Source organism: Aphidius gifuensis, linkage group LG3, assembly GCF_014905175.1.
Source record: "Aphidius gifuensis isolate YNYX2018 linkage group LG3, ASM1490517v1, whole genome shotgun sequence".
Lineage (NCBI taxonomy): Eukaryota > Metazoa > Arthropoda > Insecta > Hymenoptera > Braconidae > Aphidius > Aphidius gifuensis.
Window position 1 is genome coordinate 5,961,741 of NC_057790.1, and position 20,685 is coordinate 5,982,425.

The 20,685-nt window shown below is 24.5% G+C and overlaps 3 protein-coding genes across 9 annotated transcripts; 2 read left to right on the plus strand and 1 right to left on the minus strand.

Moving 5' to 3' along the window:
* Positions 1-590: 590 nt before the first annotated feature.
* LOC122851680 (cytosolic carboxypeptidase 1-like) lies at positions 591-20,559 on the minus strand. 6 transcript variants are annotated; one of them, XM_044151052.1, is made up of 12 exons: positions 19,258-19,837; positions 18,845-18,993; positions 18,484-18,566; positions 17,885-18,416; positions 17,678-17,821; positions 15,877-17,327; positions 15,634-15,812; positions 5,696-5,948; positions 5,269-5,393; positions 4,903-5,055; positions 4,735-4,832; positions 4,292-4,535 (listed from the first exon to the last, which is right to left on the minus strand). In XM_044151052.1, the coding sequence occupies exons 1-12, from the start codon at positions 19,332-19,334 to the stop codon at positions 4,525-4,527; spliced, it is 3,255 nt and encodes a 1,084-aa protein (XP_044006987.1). In that variant the 5' UTR covers positions 19,335-19,837; the 3' UTR covers positions 4,292-4,524. The 6 variants fall into 6 exon arrangements, with proteins under 6 accessions (XP_044006985.1, XP_044006984.1, XP_044006989.1 ...); XM_044151050.1 differs by lacking the exons at positions 4,292-4,535; positions 4,735-4,832; positions 19,258-19,837 and adding exons at positions 591-960; positions 20,440-20,559; XM_044151049.1 differs by lacking the exons at positions 4,292-4,535; positions 4,735-4,832 and adding an exon at positions 591-960 and having other exon boundaries at positions 19,258-19,860.
* Positions 1,213-9,195, plus strand: LOC122851705 (mitochondrial uncoupling protein 2-like). Its single transcript, XM_044151113.1, has 6 exons — positions 1,213-1,279; positions 2,941-3,318; positions 3,385-3,503; positions 3,582-5,930; positions 7,726-8,017; positions 8,109-9,195. The coding sequence occupies exons 2-4, from the start codon at positions 3,199-3,201 to the stop codon at positions 4,303-4,305; spliced, it is 963 nt and encodes a 320-aa protein (XP_044007048.1). The 5' UTR covers positions 1,213-1,279; positions 2,941-3,198; the 3' UTR covers positions 4,306-5,930; positions 7,726-8,017; positions 8,109-9,195.
* On the plus strand, positions 11,750-15,321 carry LOC122851697 (serum factor response D). 2 transcript variants are annotated; one of them, XM_044151099.1, is made up of 4 exons: positions 11,750-11,988; positions 13,201-13,552; positions 13,625-13,780; positions 14,272-15,321. In XM_044151099.1, exons 1-4 carry the CDS (start codon positions 11,943-11,945, stop codon positions 15,038-15,040), a joined length of 1,323 nt encoding a protein of 440 aa, XP_044007034.1. In that variant the 5' UTR covers positions 11,750-11,942; the 3' UTR covers positions 15,041-15,321. The 2 variants fall into 2 exon arrangements, with proteins under 2 accessions (XP_044007034.1, XP_044007038.1); XM_044151103.1 differs by having other exon boundaries at positions 11,752-11,988; positions 13,625-13,787; positions 14,272-14,369.
* Positions 20,560-20,685: the final 126 nt, after the last annotated feature.

A 20,685-nucleotide genomic window follows, 5' to 3' on the forward strand; every position in this document is an offset into this window, starting at 1 on the left:
TGTATTTCATAGATATATTGTTAATCAACAATTTGAATTATAAAATATATATTTTATTGGAAAAAAAATATATATAAATAATTAATTTTATGTAAATTTTTCTTTTTTTTTTTTTATGTAGAATACCTTGATAGGTAATCATTATTAATTACCATATTGTTAATTAGAAAGTAAGACAAAGAAATAAATAATTACAAAATGTTATTGTATATAAATTTTTTTTTTTTTAAATATATTCCATTAAAATTATGTCTTCAAGGATATTTTACTAGTATTGATGATGAAATTATGAACTGGAAATTGTCTGACAATGATGCTTTAACAAAGAATACAAAAAAAAAAAAAAACATCATGAAAATTTTAATTGATTAATATGACAAGTGTTAATTGATTTTTCAAAAAAAATAATTATTTAAAATTTGAAAAAAAAAATATATATAAGGATGTTTCTGTTGGCGCCAAGTCATTTTACAAATAGAACTCAATTTGATCAAGACCAATTGAGGTGAGTTTAATATATTAAAACGCTATAAAATATTATTTATTAATTTATTATTATATTTTTAGAATGAAGCTGAATAAATTGTTGATAATAACAAAAATAATTTGTTATTTATTTGCTGTTATTGATGCTAAACCATGCAAGTATTGGTGTAAAACTTCAAGAGAATCATTTTACTGTTGTCCAGATGGAAATAATGAAGACATGAATATTAAAAAATGGAATGAACATTCCAACTGGCCATTTGGTATTTTTTTACTAAATATATTTGCTTCAACAATGGGTTTTCAATATGATCATGATAAGCCATCTTCAACAGAAGTAAAATATTGTCCACCACAAAGATCTCACTGTACTCGTTCGTATGACTGGGATCCACCAAAATATTGTGATAAACATAAAGACTGTTATCATTCAAACGAGGCATGTTGTTATGATGTCTGTATTGATCATCGAGTCTGTAAATTAGTTGAACATTAGGACTTTGTACTGTCATTAATTTCCAGTCATATAAAATCATCAATATATATTAATTTTTTTAAATATGTATTATCATCACTAGACTTGAAAAAAAAAGAAGGAAATATCCCAATTAATATTTGATATTAATCTATGAGAATGCAAATATGAACAAGCTCAAAGTTTAGTTTGATAAATGTTTGGTGGGAGCATTATACCATTCACTAGAAATTTTTCGACCTCGTCTTATAAACGCGCATGATTATTTACAGTATGATTCAGTTGTGTTTTTAAACTCTCACTGTTCGAACATTAGCGGTAAGTTATTATATTTTTAATAACACACAATATTATACAAAAAATTTAAAAATAATAAATAAAAAATCATTGATTAGATATTTGTTATGGCTATTTAATTTTCAAATTAACATTGTAATTGTTTATAAAAATAAATAAAGAATAGAGGATTTTAATTTGTCTTTGTTTTTATTATGTTTCTAATAAACAAAGAATGCATTTAATATATTTATATATTTTTTATATAAAAAATAATTTGGCAATCATTCAACTTGTTTAAAGTTCATTTTTACACCTGACAAATGCGTAGTTTGATTGATGAATAAAATTTAAATAATACATTACTGATGCTTTAAATTTCTTTGTGATGATTTTTTTGTACTGTAAACAACTCTCGTTTTTATTTAACCTTGTACTAAAATTATTTTATCAACAAATGTCTGTCTAACTGTCTGTTAAACTTGATAACAAAAAAAAAATATTAAAAGTCAATGTTCTTAGAAATTAAATGCAGCACAAAGTGCAAATCATTATCGGTGTTTAGTCTGGTATTATGAGCTTCTTACTTTTTTTCTTTATAGAAATTTTTTTCTCATATTTTATTGTTTCTAAAACAAGTCGTTGATAATTATCAATTATTTGCTCTATTTTTATATTTAACCTTGAGATTTTATTTTTAAATATATATATAGAATTTTTAATTATTATTTTTTTTAATTTTTATGGACATATTAATTATCTCATTATTTTTAATTTGAAAATACTCCAAAGTATTTAATTTTGTAAATAAATTTTCGAGTAAATATTATTGTTTTTGTGGTAATTTTTTTTTGCAAAAAAAAGAACAATTTTGTATTGATTTTTTTTTTAGATTTGTTTTTGTGTTGTGTGAATTATCAAGTCACGATTTTTATAAAAAATGACGCATTATACTAATGAAAAGTTCACGAATTAGAAACATGATATTGAAATATTGACGCATAGATTAAAAGTATTAAAACAAAAAAAAAAAAATTTCCACGTTTTATTAACAAATAAAAGTCATTAAGCAAAGTAGTCAAATTACGAAAGAGATAGATAATAAAAATAGTTAAATTTATTTCACAATAGTAACAAAACAGTAAAGAAAAAATAAAAAATATTTCAGTTAAAATTATTAAATAATTTAAATGGAATATAAAAAATAAAAAACATCTATGAACGCCCAACACTGCCCAACACAAAATGCAGCTCAAAGTGCAAATTCATCGTTGTTCCATTAAAAAGTCACGTGTCCATGGCTTGATGCCAATAGTATCTGTAGTTTGACCGGTTTTCCCAGTCATTTTCTCTCAGTCTAATATAACCAATGAATAATTATTGACAAAAAAAAAACCAATCCTTCAAATATATTTTCCACTTGATTTATTTGATAATAAAAAACAAAAATACTCATCAACTTGTTGATACAATTGTCATCAACATCATGAGCTATTGACAATAACATTCTCATATTAAAAAAATTATTAAAGTTCAAGGTGCATAAATTAGTTTCAATTTGTTTAAATTATTATTCCATAATTAAGACTGATGAGAAAACAATAGAATGATTAATCATTGATCAATCAATAATACCATTCAACAATATTTTCTAATAACAAGTGCAATTATTTATTAACATTATTAAATTTTTTTGATTACAGATTAATAGTATGTTTAAAGGATTCAGAACCAAGGACATAATACGTGACTACTGGCAGTCTAAATTGCTGGACAATTATCCAAATCATTTCTGGGAAGTTAATAACAAATTTTTTGTAAATAATTCATAAGGAGAAAGTCAATTTTAATAATTATTATAAGAAGTATATATAAATAGTTTATTGTCCATTTTATGGACACTTGTAGATAGTGTAAATATTGAAAAATTATTTTTATAAAAATCAATTAAACATAATAAAATGAAGATGGAAGTACAAAATGATATTTCACTTGGAAAAAAACTACTAACTGCTGGAACAGCTGCTTGTATTGCTGATCTAGCAACATTTCCACTGGACACAGCTAAAGTTAGAATGCAGGTGAGTTAATAAATAAATTAATTTATCAAAAAAAAAAATATTTATTGCTATTATTTGAATTTTTAGATTGCTGGTGAAGGTCTTGTTGTTCTTGCATCTGTTGGTGGACCACAGTTGTCTTTTAAAACACCTCAACCAGGATTATTTCAAACAATAACAAATATTGTTAGACTTGAAGGAGCAAAGTATGTTAAACAATAATTATTATTTATTAATTAACCAACAAGTGAACTAATTGAATTGTTTTTTTGTTTTGTTTATAGAAGTCTTTATGGTGGTCTATCAGCTGGACTACAAAGACAAATGTGTTTTGCAAGTGTTCGTATTGGTCTTTATGATACTGTTAAAGTTTTTTATACAGATATAGTTGAGGGTAAAAAAAAAAGTCTAAGTGGTGCTATGAATTTTGGTGTTTGTATTGCTGCTGGTATAACAACTGGTGCATTAGCTGTTGTATTTGCTCAACCAACAGATGTTGTTAAAGTACGTTTACAAGCTGGTAATTTAGGTAAAAATTCAACAAGATATCATTCAACATTTGATGCATATAAATCAATTGCTATGAAAGAAGGTGTAAGTGGTTTATGGAAAGGAACAGCACCAAATATATCAAGAAATGCAATTGTTAATGTATCAGAAATTGTTTGTTATGATATGGTTAAACAAAGTATATTAAATACTGGTTTATTAAATGATGGTATACCATGTCATTTTAGTGCAGCACTTGGTGCTGGTCTTTGTACAACAATTGTTGCTAGTCCAGTTGATGTTGTTAAAACAAGATTTATGAATAGTGGACCTGGTGAGTACAAAGGTGCAATTGATGTTGCTGAAAAAATGTTATTTCAAGAAGGATTTATGTCATTTTATAAAGGTTTTATACCAAGTTTTTCAAGATTAGTTTCATGGAATATTGTACTTTGGTTGACATATGAACAACTTAAAATACTTGTACAAACTAAAACTGTATCAACCAATAGATATTAATTTTAATAATCTATTTGTTTCTTTTTTTTAATAAAAAAAATTTCTTAGTTATCACAATTTGTGTAGATAATGCTTTGAAATAATTTAAATGAAAAATAAATAATATAAATTATCATTTGATGAGAAAATTTAATTAATCACTACAGCTTGAATCATCAGAATCACAATTGGATGATAAATCTTCATTTAAACAATTTTCTTCTTTTTCAATTTTCTCATTTACAGGAATTCTAAAAAAAAAAGAAAAACATTAAAATAAACTTGAATGAGATTATATTTAATTTTTATTTTAGTTCAAGATTTAAATCATCATGAGGTAATTAGTAAAGCAAGAAATTGTTAACGAGTTACTTTAGATTAAAACACATGCAAATTAAATAAATTATTTAAAAGATAAAATAAATGTGATTTAATCATGAGTATTCTCGCCTATGATATGTTGCCCAGCATGTTTATCCTGAAGGCATTTAGGTAGTTTACATTTCCTCATGATGCAGTTCATTGGACAGCATGATTTAACAGTCGATCTACATTTATCCAATGAATGTGAACAATAAATAATAATATGTAAAAATAATAAATATATATTAAACATACTTGTCGTATGTCCATTGATCATTGGACTCTTTCATCAATCCAATTGCCAGCATCAAATCTCTTCCAACATTTTTAAGATGTATTGTATCAAAATGCAAACCAGCTAATGATCCCTGATCGCAACCACAGAAGCTGCTTTCCATTGTATAACTTCTGTTAACAATACAAAAAAAAAATATCAATAAGATAACAAAAAAAAATAAAGAGCTACATGTGATATTATAATATATTTTAAAAAATAGATTATAAACATGCACATATAGATAGAAAAAAATTTTTTTTTTAAGCCAGTTATCTCTTCTGTGTCTGTGTAAATGTGTATGGTATTTGTGGCTTGCTATGGAGATGAAAAATATCAAGGCTTACCTCGCAACACCAAGGCGCCATATGGCGACCCTGGCCGTAGACTCACGGCTGCGATTTTCGACCTTGAAGGAACACAGTGGGAATGAAAAAGCAGCCGATGTTTTCTGCATGAGTCTCGGCAGCATCTAAAGATTCAAATAAAAAATATATATAAATAAATCTAATAAAAAAAAAACAACAATAAACAGTAATAACAACAACAATAATCATGATTTTAAAAAATGATGAAGATGATGAAGAAGATGATGATTATGAAGAAAAAAAATAAAATCTATACAGCCTGATGAAACAAGAATTCTATTTTTAAAATAAAGAGATGAGTATAATATATAAATAAATTAAATAAATAAATATAAATTTTTTATTAAAAATAAAAATATGAAATTAGGTATTGATTTGTTGTTATTGGTTTGGTGTAAATACATACTAGATATTGAACTGGTTGATCATTTTTAGCTCTATCAACTGAACTCCATGATGCTGATTTTGAACAACCAAATAAAAATACATTTTTTCTTCTTGAATGTCCATGATAATCAACAAATATAAATGGTGGATTATTTAATACACTTGTACAATATTCAATGAGTCCTTTTGTGTTGAATATTACTGGATGAATTAAACGATTGGGATTACTCCAACGACGATTAAGATCCTCGTTTGTAAGTCCATACCGGTTACTGGAAATTTATATAAAAATAGACAACAATTTAATATCTCATATATATTTTATTTATTTTTCATATAGCCAATCTGACCAGTACTCCCAAGTTCATTGCACGAATGCTATGCAGTTAATTTATTTTTAACTATAAAATAATAATAAAAATATATTTTTTTTATTTATTCAAATTATTATGATAATATAGAAGAAATAATTTTATTATTAATTTACTTTTTTATTTATTTAACGAGCACATTAGCGCCTGTATCCATAATTTCTAAAATTTTTATTGTTTATTATTGTTATAAAAAAATGCATCAGTAGAAAACCACAAAAAAATATGGTTTAATTCTTCAAAATGTCCTTTATTTAATGGATATTTCATAAATACTTTGCAACAAATATTTATTGTAAAAAAAAATATTGAAAATAAAAAGACCAGTAGAAAATTATGAAGTTAAAATTTTTTAAAAGTTGAAACAATTTTTTTTACAATAAATATTCGTTGCACAGTATTTCTGAAAAATCCATTAAATAAAGGACATTTTGAAGAAGTAAAATATATTTTTTTGTGGATTTCTACTGATGCATTTGTTTATAACAATAATAAACAATAAACATTTTATGTGTCGCGCGGTCTATCAAGCTCTCGTATATGTTATCGATTTAATCCTTCGAAGATCACTCTTTGTTTTTTGATTTATTTCGTTAGCAACAAAAAAACAAACTATGTCTCACTCACTCTTTTTTTTTTTTTTTGTTTTTTTGTTGCTAACGAAATGAATAAAAAAATAATAGAAAAAGGCAAATAGAAAGAAATTCATATGAGAGCAAGTGAGAGAAAAACAATGACCAATCAAATGTCCGGAAGACCGATGATGTTTGTCCTTTTTATATAAGGATTGTTGTTGTTTATTTATTTTTTCATGAATATAATTAACGAGTTATTTCAAGTGTATCAAGTTGAAATACTCAATGAAATTTTCATTCGTCATTTAAGGATTCAGTAATTGTTTAAAGGACGTTTCCGGTGACAGGAAGTCAACAAATAAAGGAAATACAATTTGCATGTGTTTTGAATATTAAAAAAAATAAAACAGTATACTGATTTGAAAAAAAATTATTTTAGCTATTTTTATTTAATATTATTCATCAATTGAAATACAATAAAAATATAAAATGATCAATGATCAATATTTACATTTTGCTGAGAATTTTATATATTTTATCATCATGATTTTGAGAATATAAAAATAATATTTTAAATTCAAATGAAAGTAAAAATTAGGCATCAGTCAAAAAAAGAATTTAAATAACTATTATAAAATATGTATTTTTATTTTCTAATAGTTACACGTAGAATGATGAATGCCATCATATTATTATTATGATAAAAAAAGTTAAAAAATATTCTCATGATTTTGATAGATACATTGTATAAATATAAATATATACTGTGCAAGAGTAGTTTAATTTTAAAATGATGATGACCAGAGATGATGTGGATAAGAGGCAAATAAAATTGGAATGAATATTGAGATAGAGTGGAAAATTGATTTAGCTAGTGGCAATTTTAACTTGCACCACGACATGTATCTCGAGTCAATGTACCAACATTCATTTTACATCTATCCCTGTATTTTTATTTTTTATTTTTTTCATATCTTTCAATGTCTCCCATCATTTCCTTCAACTATCATCATCTTTACCTCTCTTTATTATTATTATTATTATTAAAAAAAGGATAAAAATTTTTCTAAATAAATAATTTTTTTATTTTAAATTTCTCTTAGGTAAGAGATGTGATGTCAATGACACCAAGGTAGAGAGAAGCCTTGACCGCGAACTTTGACTCACACACTGTACAAAGAAGCCATGAGCCAGGTTGTCGTTTTTTTTTTTTGTTCCTTCAGGCTCTCTTTACCGAAGAAGGATACCTTCTTTACACTCAAGAATAAAATGTAAATATAAAAAAAAAAAAATCAGACAGACACCTAAGCAACGTGAGATCTTGAAAATTTATAATTGTTTGATAGAAAAATATATTCAATTATAAAATTCATTGGACGTGAACATTCAGTGAAAGTAATACTCTTTCTTTTCTACTTTTTTTTTCATTCATCATTGTATTTTTAATTTTTTTAATTTGTTTCTATTTATGTACTATTTTTTCAAGCTCATTTTGACTCTTGGCTCTACTCTTGAACGATCCGGCTCATTAGACTGGAGAGAAATATACACACATTCAGGGGTCAACCAACACACTCCTCCTTCTCCTCCTCTTTTTTTTGTTTAAATAAAAAAAATTTAATCTAGAAATATAAACTCGCTAATAATAATAATGATGATGATAAAAAAAAAAAACAATTTCAAGATGTTAAAAAAAATAGTTAAAGAAATAAAAAAAAGGTTAAAATAGTTGAAAGAAATAAATATATATATAAATAATAATGATAAAAATAAATAAAAAAAAAAAAAATTTGTATGCTTCAGGGCATGGAAGGTGAGTTGCGTGCTGTCCTGAGGAGAGGAACTCTTAAATTACGACGTGCAACGTCACGATGTGATTTCTCACAAGTTCCATAATCCTCTCAACGAAACAACGAGATAAGAGAGAATAAAAAAAAAAAATAACAAGAGAGTGCAAATAAAAATTGTAATCTTTAAAAAATAAGATTAAAAAAAATGGGAAATTAAAAGAACATATTGAATTAAATAAATTTCGTGGTTCAAAAGAGGGTAAAAGGGTTGAAAAAATATATAAAAAGGCAGGTTCATTAGTGATGAAGAAATACAACGTGCTTGGTTATTCTATTCATGAGTACATTCTTGGAATAACAAAGAACACCGCAAAAAAAAAAAACTATAAAAACGAAACACAAATTGTTCTTTTTTTGTGATCGTAAAGAACCACCTTTAGCAACCTTCACTATTTTATTTTATGCTGATTTTTTTGTCTTATTTTATTCAAAGATTTCCAAATAATAGTAATCTTTAAATTGTATAATATTACTCCAATTTTATTTAGTTAAATTTTCAGAAAAATAATGAATTTTTTATCTAAATAATTTCTATCAATTTTTTTAAAAATATACCTATGTAAAAAAAAATATAATAAGGATAAAAAAATTAATTAAAAATACGAAATATAAACTATAAACGAAAGGAGAGACCCCAACTCAAACGACCCATGGGTTTTAGAATCTAGATGATTTTTAATAATATTTTTTAGCAAACTAAAAAAAAAAAAAATAGAAAAACTTGACATCAGGCAATTATAGCTGGTTGGCCTTGGACAAAGCATGTAAATCAAATTTACGATTTTAAAATGATGACTCTTGAATTATACTTAAATTAATAACTGGTATATAAAATTATATTTGCCATGTCTATGTGATATATTAAATAAAGTAAAAATTCAATTTACAAATTAGCTATACTTGAATTAAATATATATTTTTTTTTATCAACAAAAAAAAAAAAAAAATAGTTAATATAAAATTGTATATAAATAATATGAGGACCAGTGTTCTCATTCTAGGCATCTAAAAAAGTGTTTGAATAAAAAAAAAAAAATATATATAAAAATAAATATAAATAATAAAAAAAAAGGCAAAGAATGCTGAAGGTCCTTGGAGACCCTTGTGGTTGATCTTCTCGTCCTCGACCGTGACGCTTTGTGAACTAGAATTGAGAAGAACAAACCAGGTTCTTATATATATTTTTGTTGTTTCTTCATCTTGTTTTTATATATTATTCTTATTATATTTCTTCTACTTTTTCTACTTTTTCTTCTTGTACACAGTTTATATACATGGAAATCCATGTGGCTCTTGAAATAGACCTCGAGACTTTGATATTCTTCAAGTCAAGCTCTATAGCTTTATGAGGTAAATATAAATCCTTCCTTCATCCAATGGAATTTCCGTTGGGGCCCTTCTTACTAGCCGCTGGCGTGAATTGCGCTTCTCCATTTAACATATTATATATTTTTTTTTTTACCATTACTTAAATTGCAAATAAAAATAGATAAAAATATATATTTTTTTTATTGTCTATTGGTTAATTTTAATTTAAAAAAAAAAAAACAATATATTTGTTTTATTTTGGCGCGATAATTCAAATGACTAGATAAATTTATATCAGCAACGCGAAATTCTTACGAAGAAAAGGATGTTCGTGTATACACGATGTGATGGTAAATAATAAAAATAAATAAAGAAAAAAAAAAACAATATATTGATAGGAAAAAAATATAAAAAAAAAAATGTTGAGAAGTGGCTCTAGCCCGGAGGAAATAATCGGAATGAAGAGGACGAGAATGCGATGCGGAGAAGATGGGGGAGTAAAAAAGAAAAAAAAAGAGTTATTTTTTTTTTTTTTTTTTGCAAGGGATATATTGCTTTTTGATTTTTTTTTTTCTGTTTTTTTAGTTAAACCACTGTATGTTAAAATAAAAACAAGAAGCAGTTTATGTACCTACTACGTGTACTTGTATTCGTATACTACACGATTCTTAGCTTATCGATGAAACAAGCATGCATGTACATAATATGTATACATAAATATATATAAATATATTTTTGCATTCCCACGAGAGTATTAAACAACAACTATACAACTATTTATAACCAAACATTCATTTCACATGTGTATCGATTAATCTTTTAAATATCTTTTATTTGCGAACATTCATTAACAATATTCAAACACTTTAAACTGGTTTATCATCTTTGCTACTTAATAATAGCTTTGTTTTTTTTTTTTTTTTTTTAATGAATTATTGTTTATTTGATAATTTCATTATTTTTATTATTGCATTAGATTTTTTTTTGGGTAAAAAAGTTAGTATTTCTATAGAAAATATTTGTCGAAATTTCTACAGATTTTTTTTCTATTTATCGGGGGTAGTTTAAAGTCCCTATAAATTTTTAAAAAATTATATAGTTTTTTTTTTTTTTCAATTTATTTATTTTATTTACATCATATACCGGTATTTTTATATTATGTAAAATATATTAATGATAATTTCAACACACGAGGGATAAGAGAAGTTGATAATTTTTATTTGATAATTTAAAAATTTATTCTCACGGAAAAATCAAATGATTAATTTGATCAATTTATTTATGTCTGTCTATTAATAAATAATAAATAATATTTATGGCTTTCCGGTAAATAATGCAGAAAAAATAATAATTAAATAAATAAATAAACAACAACGAAATTAAAAAACAAATTTAAATTTTACCATTTTTTTTTTTTTTTTTAATTTTAATTTTACATAAAATAAAATACATAAAATATAATAAAATAAACCCTTTGAAAATTTCATGACACGGTAAATAATAAAATAAATTTAAAAAATAAAAAAAAAATATAAACCTCTTTGTATATAAATAAATGAAAAAAAAAAAAAAAATAAACTTCAAGTAAATTATTCGAAATGAAATTTGCAGACGTATTTTTGGTTGAGCCTAATGATGTCAACGAAAAATATAAATTTTCAGTAATATATTAAATTAAAAAAGACGTAGAAATATATATATTAAATTTATTTATTATTAAAAATTAAATTATAATAAATAAAAAAAATGTTATATATAAAAAAAAGAAGAGAGAGAACGAGAGAGAATATTGTGTGTCTGGAATTTCTCACGCATCATGTTTTGAAAAAAATAGTTTTTTATGTATTTTTTTTTACTCTAGGTATTGGTCAAGTGAATCATCTTCAACGACTATGCTATAACTAAAATTTTCCCCCTCTTTTAATCTCATTCCATGCACACCATCTTCTCAGCCAGAGGACTCTTAAGGGAGCCCACGACGCTACGCGAGGCCAGTTTGAGAACGCGACCCTAAACACTAACATCCGGTACTTGTTTTAAATTTGAAAAAAATATTATATCATTTTTTTTTTATATAATATACAAGTTTTTATAATATTAAATTATTATTATCGGTTTTGTTTAATAATTATAAACAATTTTTTTAAATAAACGCTGATATCATGAAGATTGCATTGCTGCTACTCGCTATTTCGTGTCTTGCCTCAGGTTTGTAAAATATTATTTAATTTTTATCATAGAATAATATTAATTTATTATTTTTTTAATTAAAATATAAATGTGTATTGTTAATAATATATTTAGAAATATTTTTAATACCCACACCGACTTAAATTGTAAAATTTTTTTTAAATTTAAAAAATTATTTTTGGAAGACACTGTACTGTCTAGCTTTCTTGGGGTCTCAGTTTATCTTTGTATCAACATGTACTCTTGTGTGTGTATAGAAATAAATTTAAAAAAGAGTTTAGATAAAAAAAGAGAGATTGTAAATATAATATTTGAATGAAAATTAAATGCGTTGTTGGGATAACTCAATGACATCAACAGTTATACTGAATGATGGGTGAGACACATAATTTCGAAGGTGAGAGTTTGAAAGAAAAAGTACATTGAGGATCATTGACCTCAGAAAAAAAAAAAAAATAGATCATACTGATGAACAATTTGTTGCATTTTAAATTACATTCATTGAAAGGCATGCCGACGTTTCAAGGCCTTCAGGTCATTTACCACCTGTAACAATCTCAACTCGTCTCAGCCTCACTTTAACAGCAATTTATTTTTTTTATTTCCTCCGCTATTATTTGTATTCTTAAAATCAATTATATATTTTTTTTTTTTGTCAGTACAGTGTCTATCTAAAGAATAATAAAATTGATATAATAAAAAAAACATCTGGATTTATGCGGTTGATTTTATTCAACAAGTTGATTCAATAAAAAATATTTATCATCATATTATTTGTCGACAAGTATATTGAATACATCAATTAATAAAATAATGTTAAAAATAATTTTTTATATATATTTTTTTATTCAATGAAATTTTAAATAAATATTTAGTAGCTAGATGATGTTTGATGATATTTTTTTAGACACAAGTGGCTATGAATTACAATGCACAATTCATTGTCACAAGTCACAGTAACGGTGACTCGGAAGTAGCCTAATGTACGTGCCCTGACAAAATAATTTATCCATGACTCATTCATATTTTATTCAACATTAAATTCATAATATATATCGTTTTTTTATTTAACTATTATTATTATTTTTTTTTCTTTTATATTTTATTTTTGTTGCGTGATTGACATAACACATATCTTACGTCTGGTGTTACTAAATAACGCGATAAAAAAAAAATCCGGTTTTTTAAATGAACAAAAAAAAAAATATATATTAATATTAAATATTACAGCGCAAAGAATAACGACAATTCAACTTGATGGAGTACAATATTTTGTATCAAGAATGAATCCATACAGTCCAGAATTAAATTATTTTCTTGCTTATCAATATTGTCGTTCACTTGGTCTTCAATTAGCATCATTTGAAACAAGAGAAAAAGCTGATACAATGTCACAATATTTAAAAAATGCTGGTTATTCAAAATATGATTTTTGGACGTCTGGTAATAAACTTGGAACAAATATGTTATTATGGATGAGTACTGGTTTACCATTTAATTCAACATTTGATTATATGAAAAGAGCAAATAGACCATCAGATGTACCACCTGGTACTGAACCACAAAGAGTAGCACGTGAAAGGTAAATATTAACAAAAAAAAAACAATAAAATAATACCAAATTTTATTTAATATTTATTTTTAATTATTATAGTGGTGATAGTGGAGCAGCTGATGGTTGTGTTGCATTATCAGCACCAACATTATCCTGGGATTCACATGATTGTACATTATTGAAAGATTTTATCTGCGAGCAGACACGATGCTATTATTATAATTACGGTAGCATACCGGTTTCGGCAACTCAGGGGTAAGAGGTGAGACTTTTTATCAACAAAAAAAAAAGCCAAATGAAAAAGGCGCACGCCTGTTTCGAATCATCAAATTTTATTAATCATTTTACGTAGGTAGGACGCTTCGCTTCGCGTCCCACCTACGTATATTAATTTATTATTAGTAGTTGAATATTATTATTACTTTGTAGTTTTGTTTAACTTTTTGGATTTTTTTTTTTTTACCATAAAACAGCTAAATATTATTTACAATAACAGTATTCAATTTTTTAATTTAAATATTAATATTATTTAGTTTATTTAGCTTGTTTTTTTTTTTTCAATTTAAAATTATAGGGGTGCGCACTTTTCATCTGTTCTAACAATTCTAATAATATTGAAGATAATATATATATCTTCATGTAGATTTATCAATAATTAACTAACAAATATTAACAAAAAAATTAAAAAATTTAATAATTATTGTATTATTGATTGCTAGTAATTTGTTTTTTTTTTTAAATTTTAGAAATCGTAGATCATATGTAACAACGACAACAACACCAGAAGTTAACCAAGCAATTAATGAAGAAGTAGTAGTAGTAGAAGAAGAAGCAGAAGAAGATGTAAAAATAGAAGAAGTTGACAATGACAAGATGGTAACAGACGATAAAATGGACAAGATTAACGATGAAATTCACGAGACTGAAAATAATGATAAGACCGAAACAATTGAAACAAAGGATCCAGTTATTGGTAGATTAATGTCAACATCATCATCATCATCATTATTAAATAATAAAAATAAAAATGATGATGATGATAAATTATCAATAATTGATAAAAATACAAGACCAATTGATATACCAGATATAACAAGTTTATTTACAAAAGCAACAGCTGATGTTAAAACACGTATTGATCCAGTATTTGAAGGTTTAAAAACACATGATATACGTGCATTACAACGTAATAATCAACAAAAAATAATTGAATCAACATCACATAATCAGGATACCCAAGACTATGATAATGGTGAAACTGAAACACCAGAAAATGATTTACATGATTCTAAAACAATTGGACCATATGAAAGTATGCTTGATGATTCACAATATGTTAATGATCAACCAGATACAACATCTGATCATAATAGTAATAATAGTAATAATAATAATAATAATAATAATAAAGAAAAAGATGAAGAATCAAGCACAACTTTACCTGATGATAAAACCTTCAGGTACAACATTAAAGTTCGCTCAAATGGCAAAGTATTAGACCCTCCGTCCAATTAATTTTTTTTTTTTTTTTTAAATTAATATTTTACTATTATTAATTCACATTTTTTTTTTTAATTACTAGTATATAAATATAATCCCTAGAAATTTAGCTTTATCATAAATATTTTTTAGCATTCGAAAAAGAAAAAAAAAATTGTAGAAAATTGATTATTATTACTGGTTAGAGAATACAAGAAAAAATTTAAAGAATTTAAAAAAAAATTAATAACGTCAAAAGGGTAAAACAGTATTAGAAATTAGAAAAAAAAAAAAAGAAAATACTGTTTATTTTTAGGGTGACAAAGGGATTTATTAAAAATAAAAAAATTACGATTGCAAGACATAATGTTATGTGGATTATAAAGAAAAATAATTTTTTGTATAACATTAAAGTCATCCATTCGTATGATTTCTAAATGATATTTTTTTTTTTTTCTTTATAGAAAAATTCTCAATGAGACAGTAATAATATTTTATATTTTCATATGATAATATTGTTTATTTTCATTATTATATAAATGTATTTGTGCGATGAAGAATGTTGAGCTTTCGTATGATTGATAATAAAAATAATGATTAAATATTTGTTAATTTTTTAAAAAACTTACCAACCATTGATGACACCTTCAATGTTGAGCATTGGAACAATTTTAAATACATAATCATCACGTAAACTTTTGGCATAAATTGTATCACCAAGAAGAGTTTCAAGAGTTCCTTGCATCACCCAAGATGCATTACTTTCACCAGGATGTACCCTGGATGTTAAAAATATCAGCTTTCTTTGCTAAAATTTTAAAAAATAATAATTACCTCTAAATTATAATTTTAAACAAAAGTATCATACTTACATTGATTGGATTTGTTTTGGAATTAATTGAAGTTATTGTTAAAATTGGACACTCATTTTTATTAAGTGTATTACATAAATTATCATATTTAAAATAAATATCATTGCTTTTTGTTGTTGTTTTGGACCATTTCCATATGTGTCTTATTAATTGACTATAAGTATAAGGAAAATGATATGCAAGATAACAAATATCATGTGAATGTGGAAATGTAATAGTAAATGATGTTGTTAAATAATTTTTTCCTTTATTTTTTTTTCTATAACAATTTCTATAGTAACAAATATCAGTACCAGTTCTTGTCCATCCAATTTTACCTAATTGTGATTCAATAACACTAAATATTATTGGTTTCATACCAAAATTAAATTGTGAATTTGGTTTTTCACAATTAATTATATTAAATGTATAAGGAATATTTGAATCCATATTTGATACTTCAAAATAAAACCATTGATGTCGTGATGCACTATTAACATCTGGTGTTAATATTAAATCATATTCACGATTATTAATTTGTATAACTTTACGTAAATTACCACTTTCAAAACGTGATTCAAATTGTAAACATTTTGTATCAACAAAACGACAACCAATTCTACTTTCATCAATATTTTTTAATAATTTTGATTCACTTGTTGTTGTTGTTGCTGTTGTTAATGCATCAAGATCATATATTACATCTTGTGTTATTGAACAAGGTCTTAAAGATCTATCAATATTCAACATTAATTTAGCACGACATACTTTTCTATCTTTGTTATTTAAAGGTTCTGATAAACCTCGACAATCACAACCAGCTAAATCTGGATATGCTACTTTAACAAATGGAAGAACACTATTAACATTACTTGCAATGTTACAGTATGCTGTTTTATCATCACAATTATCATAAATATTATCAAAAATTTTTAATTTTATTCCATTATTTAAACTGATACTTTTTTCATCATTTATTTTTTTATGTATATTTATATCATAAAGTTCTTTAAAAAATATATTATACATTAATAAATCATCAGTTGTTCTGCTAACACCAGCTAAAAGCTGTCTCTCCTCAACATCAGATGTTAATTGTAGCTTTTTATTATCATCTGATGAATTTAGATCATCATCATCTTCATCATCTTCATCTTCCTCATCTTCTTCATCATCATCATCATCATCCTCACCTGAATCTGAATCACAATTAATACTGTTTGCTTGACTATCAGCATCACTACAACTATCAATACTATTTTCTCTTTTATTTATATTATTTCCATTTGGTATAATAAATTTAGCTGGTGACAATTCAAGTACTGGTAATTCTTTTTTTTCTAAACATAAATTTATAATACCACATACTTTTGATATAAGATAATCATATGATTTTTCTTCTGGACAATTAACACAAAATCTATATAATAATTGTAGTCCATTGTTAGCCTTGACAGCACGTCTTCCTGATTCTAAAAAAATATAAAAATAGCAAAATAAATATCTGTTTTTTAAAAATGCTAATGATAAAAATGAATAAAAAAAAAAAAAGAAAGATGCTGAGGTTCGTTCAAGATATGAGTGTGCGTTGGTTGAGGGGAAAACACTTTTGTTGCTTGACAATGATATTCAATGAATAATTCATTATACAAGAGAACAAAAAAAATACATAAAAGACCACCTCGAGTTGCATCAAATGCATGTGAGCTCAACACAAAAGCCAGAGAACAAAAATAAGATAAAAAAAAAAAGAAATAGTAGCTCAGGGCACACCTTCAAGTGAGTATGATTATTATTTTCATTGTTATAAAAAATAACTTACTTATTGAACACAAATGATGAAGAGTACAAAGTGAATAATTTGCTATTTTTAATCTTATTGAATTGTCATATTTATCCCATCTTTCAAATATACGAGTTAACGAATGTACCATTCCAACTTTGACAAATTTTGCACAGCATAAACCTGAAGAAAAAATTGATTGTATTGATTGTTCTTTGTCATTGTTTGATGATTTAATTAACTTACGATTTGATGTAAAATTTTTAAAACATTCAAGAAGTATTTTTAGTTTAAGATGAGGTGTATAGCCAATTGTAACAAATGTTTTTTCTAAAATAGAAGCAATTCCATCTTTGGAGAGGGTTTGAACAGTGTATGAATTTTTAGCAAGACTTCTAAATATTAAAAGTAATGGTAATATCATTCTTGAATCAGTATAATGTTGTTTCAATAATGTATGAAATACTTTAATGCCATTTAGGTATTTAATTTTAATTGAAAATTTTTGATCTTTTTGGGCAATTTGACCGAGTATCCATAGTAATTCTTGAACGAGAATTTCTGATGTTATTGTATCAGTATGCTGGGAATTTAATAGTAATTTTAATAATATTTGTGTACCACCGGTATTAATTATTTGTTGTATTGTTAAACGACTTGATGATTTTTTAGAATTCTTTTTCTTTGTTCCTTTTGTTCCAATTTTTAATAAACGTGGTGATATACATTCATGAAGAATTCCAGCTATACTACAATTTGATGCGTTATCTCTACATGTCTAAATTAATCAAAAAAAATACATATTAACAATTAATTAATATTAATATTAATAAAATTTTATTTACTTCTAGTATCATGATGAAAAGTTCAATAGCCCCGGAATCTTTTAGCCACAATATATCCAACACTCGTTCTCTTATTTTTTTGTCTAAAATAAATTATATAAATTTTAATTTATCACATATTAAAATTGGCAAATAAAATTATTATTTTATAAAAAAAATATATTGTAATTTTTTGAGAATTAATTGGATGAAGCTCAAATATAAATACAGGAAGACTTTTTGAAAAAAAAAACAACGTCGTAGATTAAAAATAAATTTAGAAAAAAAAATATAGTTAAAATATATACACCTGTTTAGTGATGAAAAAATATTTTAAAAAATATCTAATTTTAAAGGAGAAAAATTTTTTTAAATTTATTACCAGATGATGTGACGCGAGCATGAAGTTTCGCCAGTATGCTTCTTATCAATTCGCTGTTATCTTGAATTTTTGGTAGACATGATTTGAGCTTTTCAAGTAGTACCTCGTTAATTGGATCATCCATGTTTTTATTTGTCGTTGACATTGCACTGTGAAAAAACAATATTAATTAAATTTTTTAATTGATAAATTGTCTTTTTTCATTTTGAAGATAATTTTATATTTAAAAAATGTTCAAGATGCGAAATAATAAATTAATTTAATTGGCAAATAGACAAAATTTAAAAAAACATCATTGATTAATTGTATGAATTTATGACTGATGTCAGAGACCTTCTGAAGGATTTATTTATTTACTTATTTATTAAACAAAGATTATTATTTTTATTAAATTAATTTAAAAAATTAATTACATTTCGGTATTTAAAAAATTGCTATTTAGTTGATGCTTAATGTAATTTTCTTTATCACTGTCACGTGTACTTTTCATTGGAAAATAATTGAAAATTTATAACTCAAAAATTTTTTTACTTCACTTGGATAAATCCTGAAGTACCAGAAAGTAATTAATTTATTCTTACACAATTAGAATACACTTATCGTAATTTTATTCTACAATGTTATGACACTATTTATAAATATTTTTTTAAAGCTCAACCACTTTGCAAATAATTTACTTGAAAAATAATACACAAAAAAGTATCTCAAGATTATTAAATTAACACTCAATTAATTTAAATATTAATAATAAATTTATTAACACAAATAAACACTTTGAAATTATATATTTTTTAACAAAAAAAAAACAAACCTTGAGAATAGAAAAATAAAAACAAACAAATAAAAATTTAAATTTAAAAAAAAAATGTAAAGCTATTTATAGAAAAAAAAAACAATTTAAATATAATAAAAAAAAATTAATATGTTAATTAAAAAATTAAATAGTGTTTTGTGTTAAATATTAAAATGATAAAAAAATTTAACGAAACACTTGTGTCGGCTAGTAGAAACAGTTTGACGTTTGTCTCTGCCAAAACTATGTTTAAATCCCCTCGAAAATTTTGCTCACATGCTGCTAATGCTATTAATAAGATCTTGGTCTTTACGGAAATTCATATTACTTTTCAAAATTTACTTAATTTATTTTTATTTGTTTATTTATTTATTTGTCCTTGTATACCTTCAAGTTCAACAACCTCTATTTTAACATGAAAAATATAATGATGATGTCGATGATGATGATAATAATAAACAAAAAAAAAATAATAAAAAAATCAAATAAATAACCAGAGCAAATGTGAAGAAAGGCCACCAAGAACATCAACACTATCAAGATTATATTCTTGAACCACATAAACATACAAAAACAAATTAACTTTGAAAAAAATAATGAAACAAGATAAATAAATAATGGAAATATAAATCTAAAATTCAATTTGTAATATATATATTAAGCGAAAAAAAATAGTTGATTATTAAATAAATTGTCCATAACATAAAGCCAAAAATAGTTGACGTTATTATTATTTTAATAAACGAAATATAAACATTTTAAACTATTAAAATTATAAATTTTGACGCAGTTATTTGCTCACCTGGCAAATGTTGATCAAGATGTTTATCTATCATAAATGCAAACTTGACATTGAAATTTTTTTTTAATAAAATTTAGCAATAATTTATCAATATATAAGGATTATTTAAATTTATTATTTATTTTTCACTTTAAAAGTTTAGCTAGAAATAATTAATCCATATTGAAAGTGTCATCAATGATAATTTTCAACGAGAAAATAAAAAAACAAAACAAAAAAAAAACCGTCACACGCAAGACTAACCAA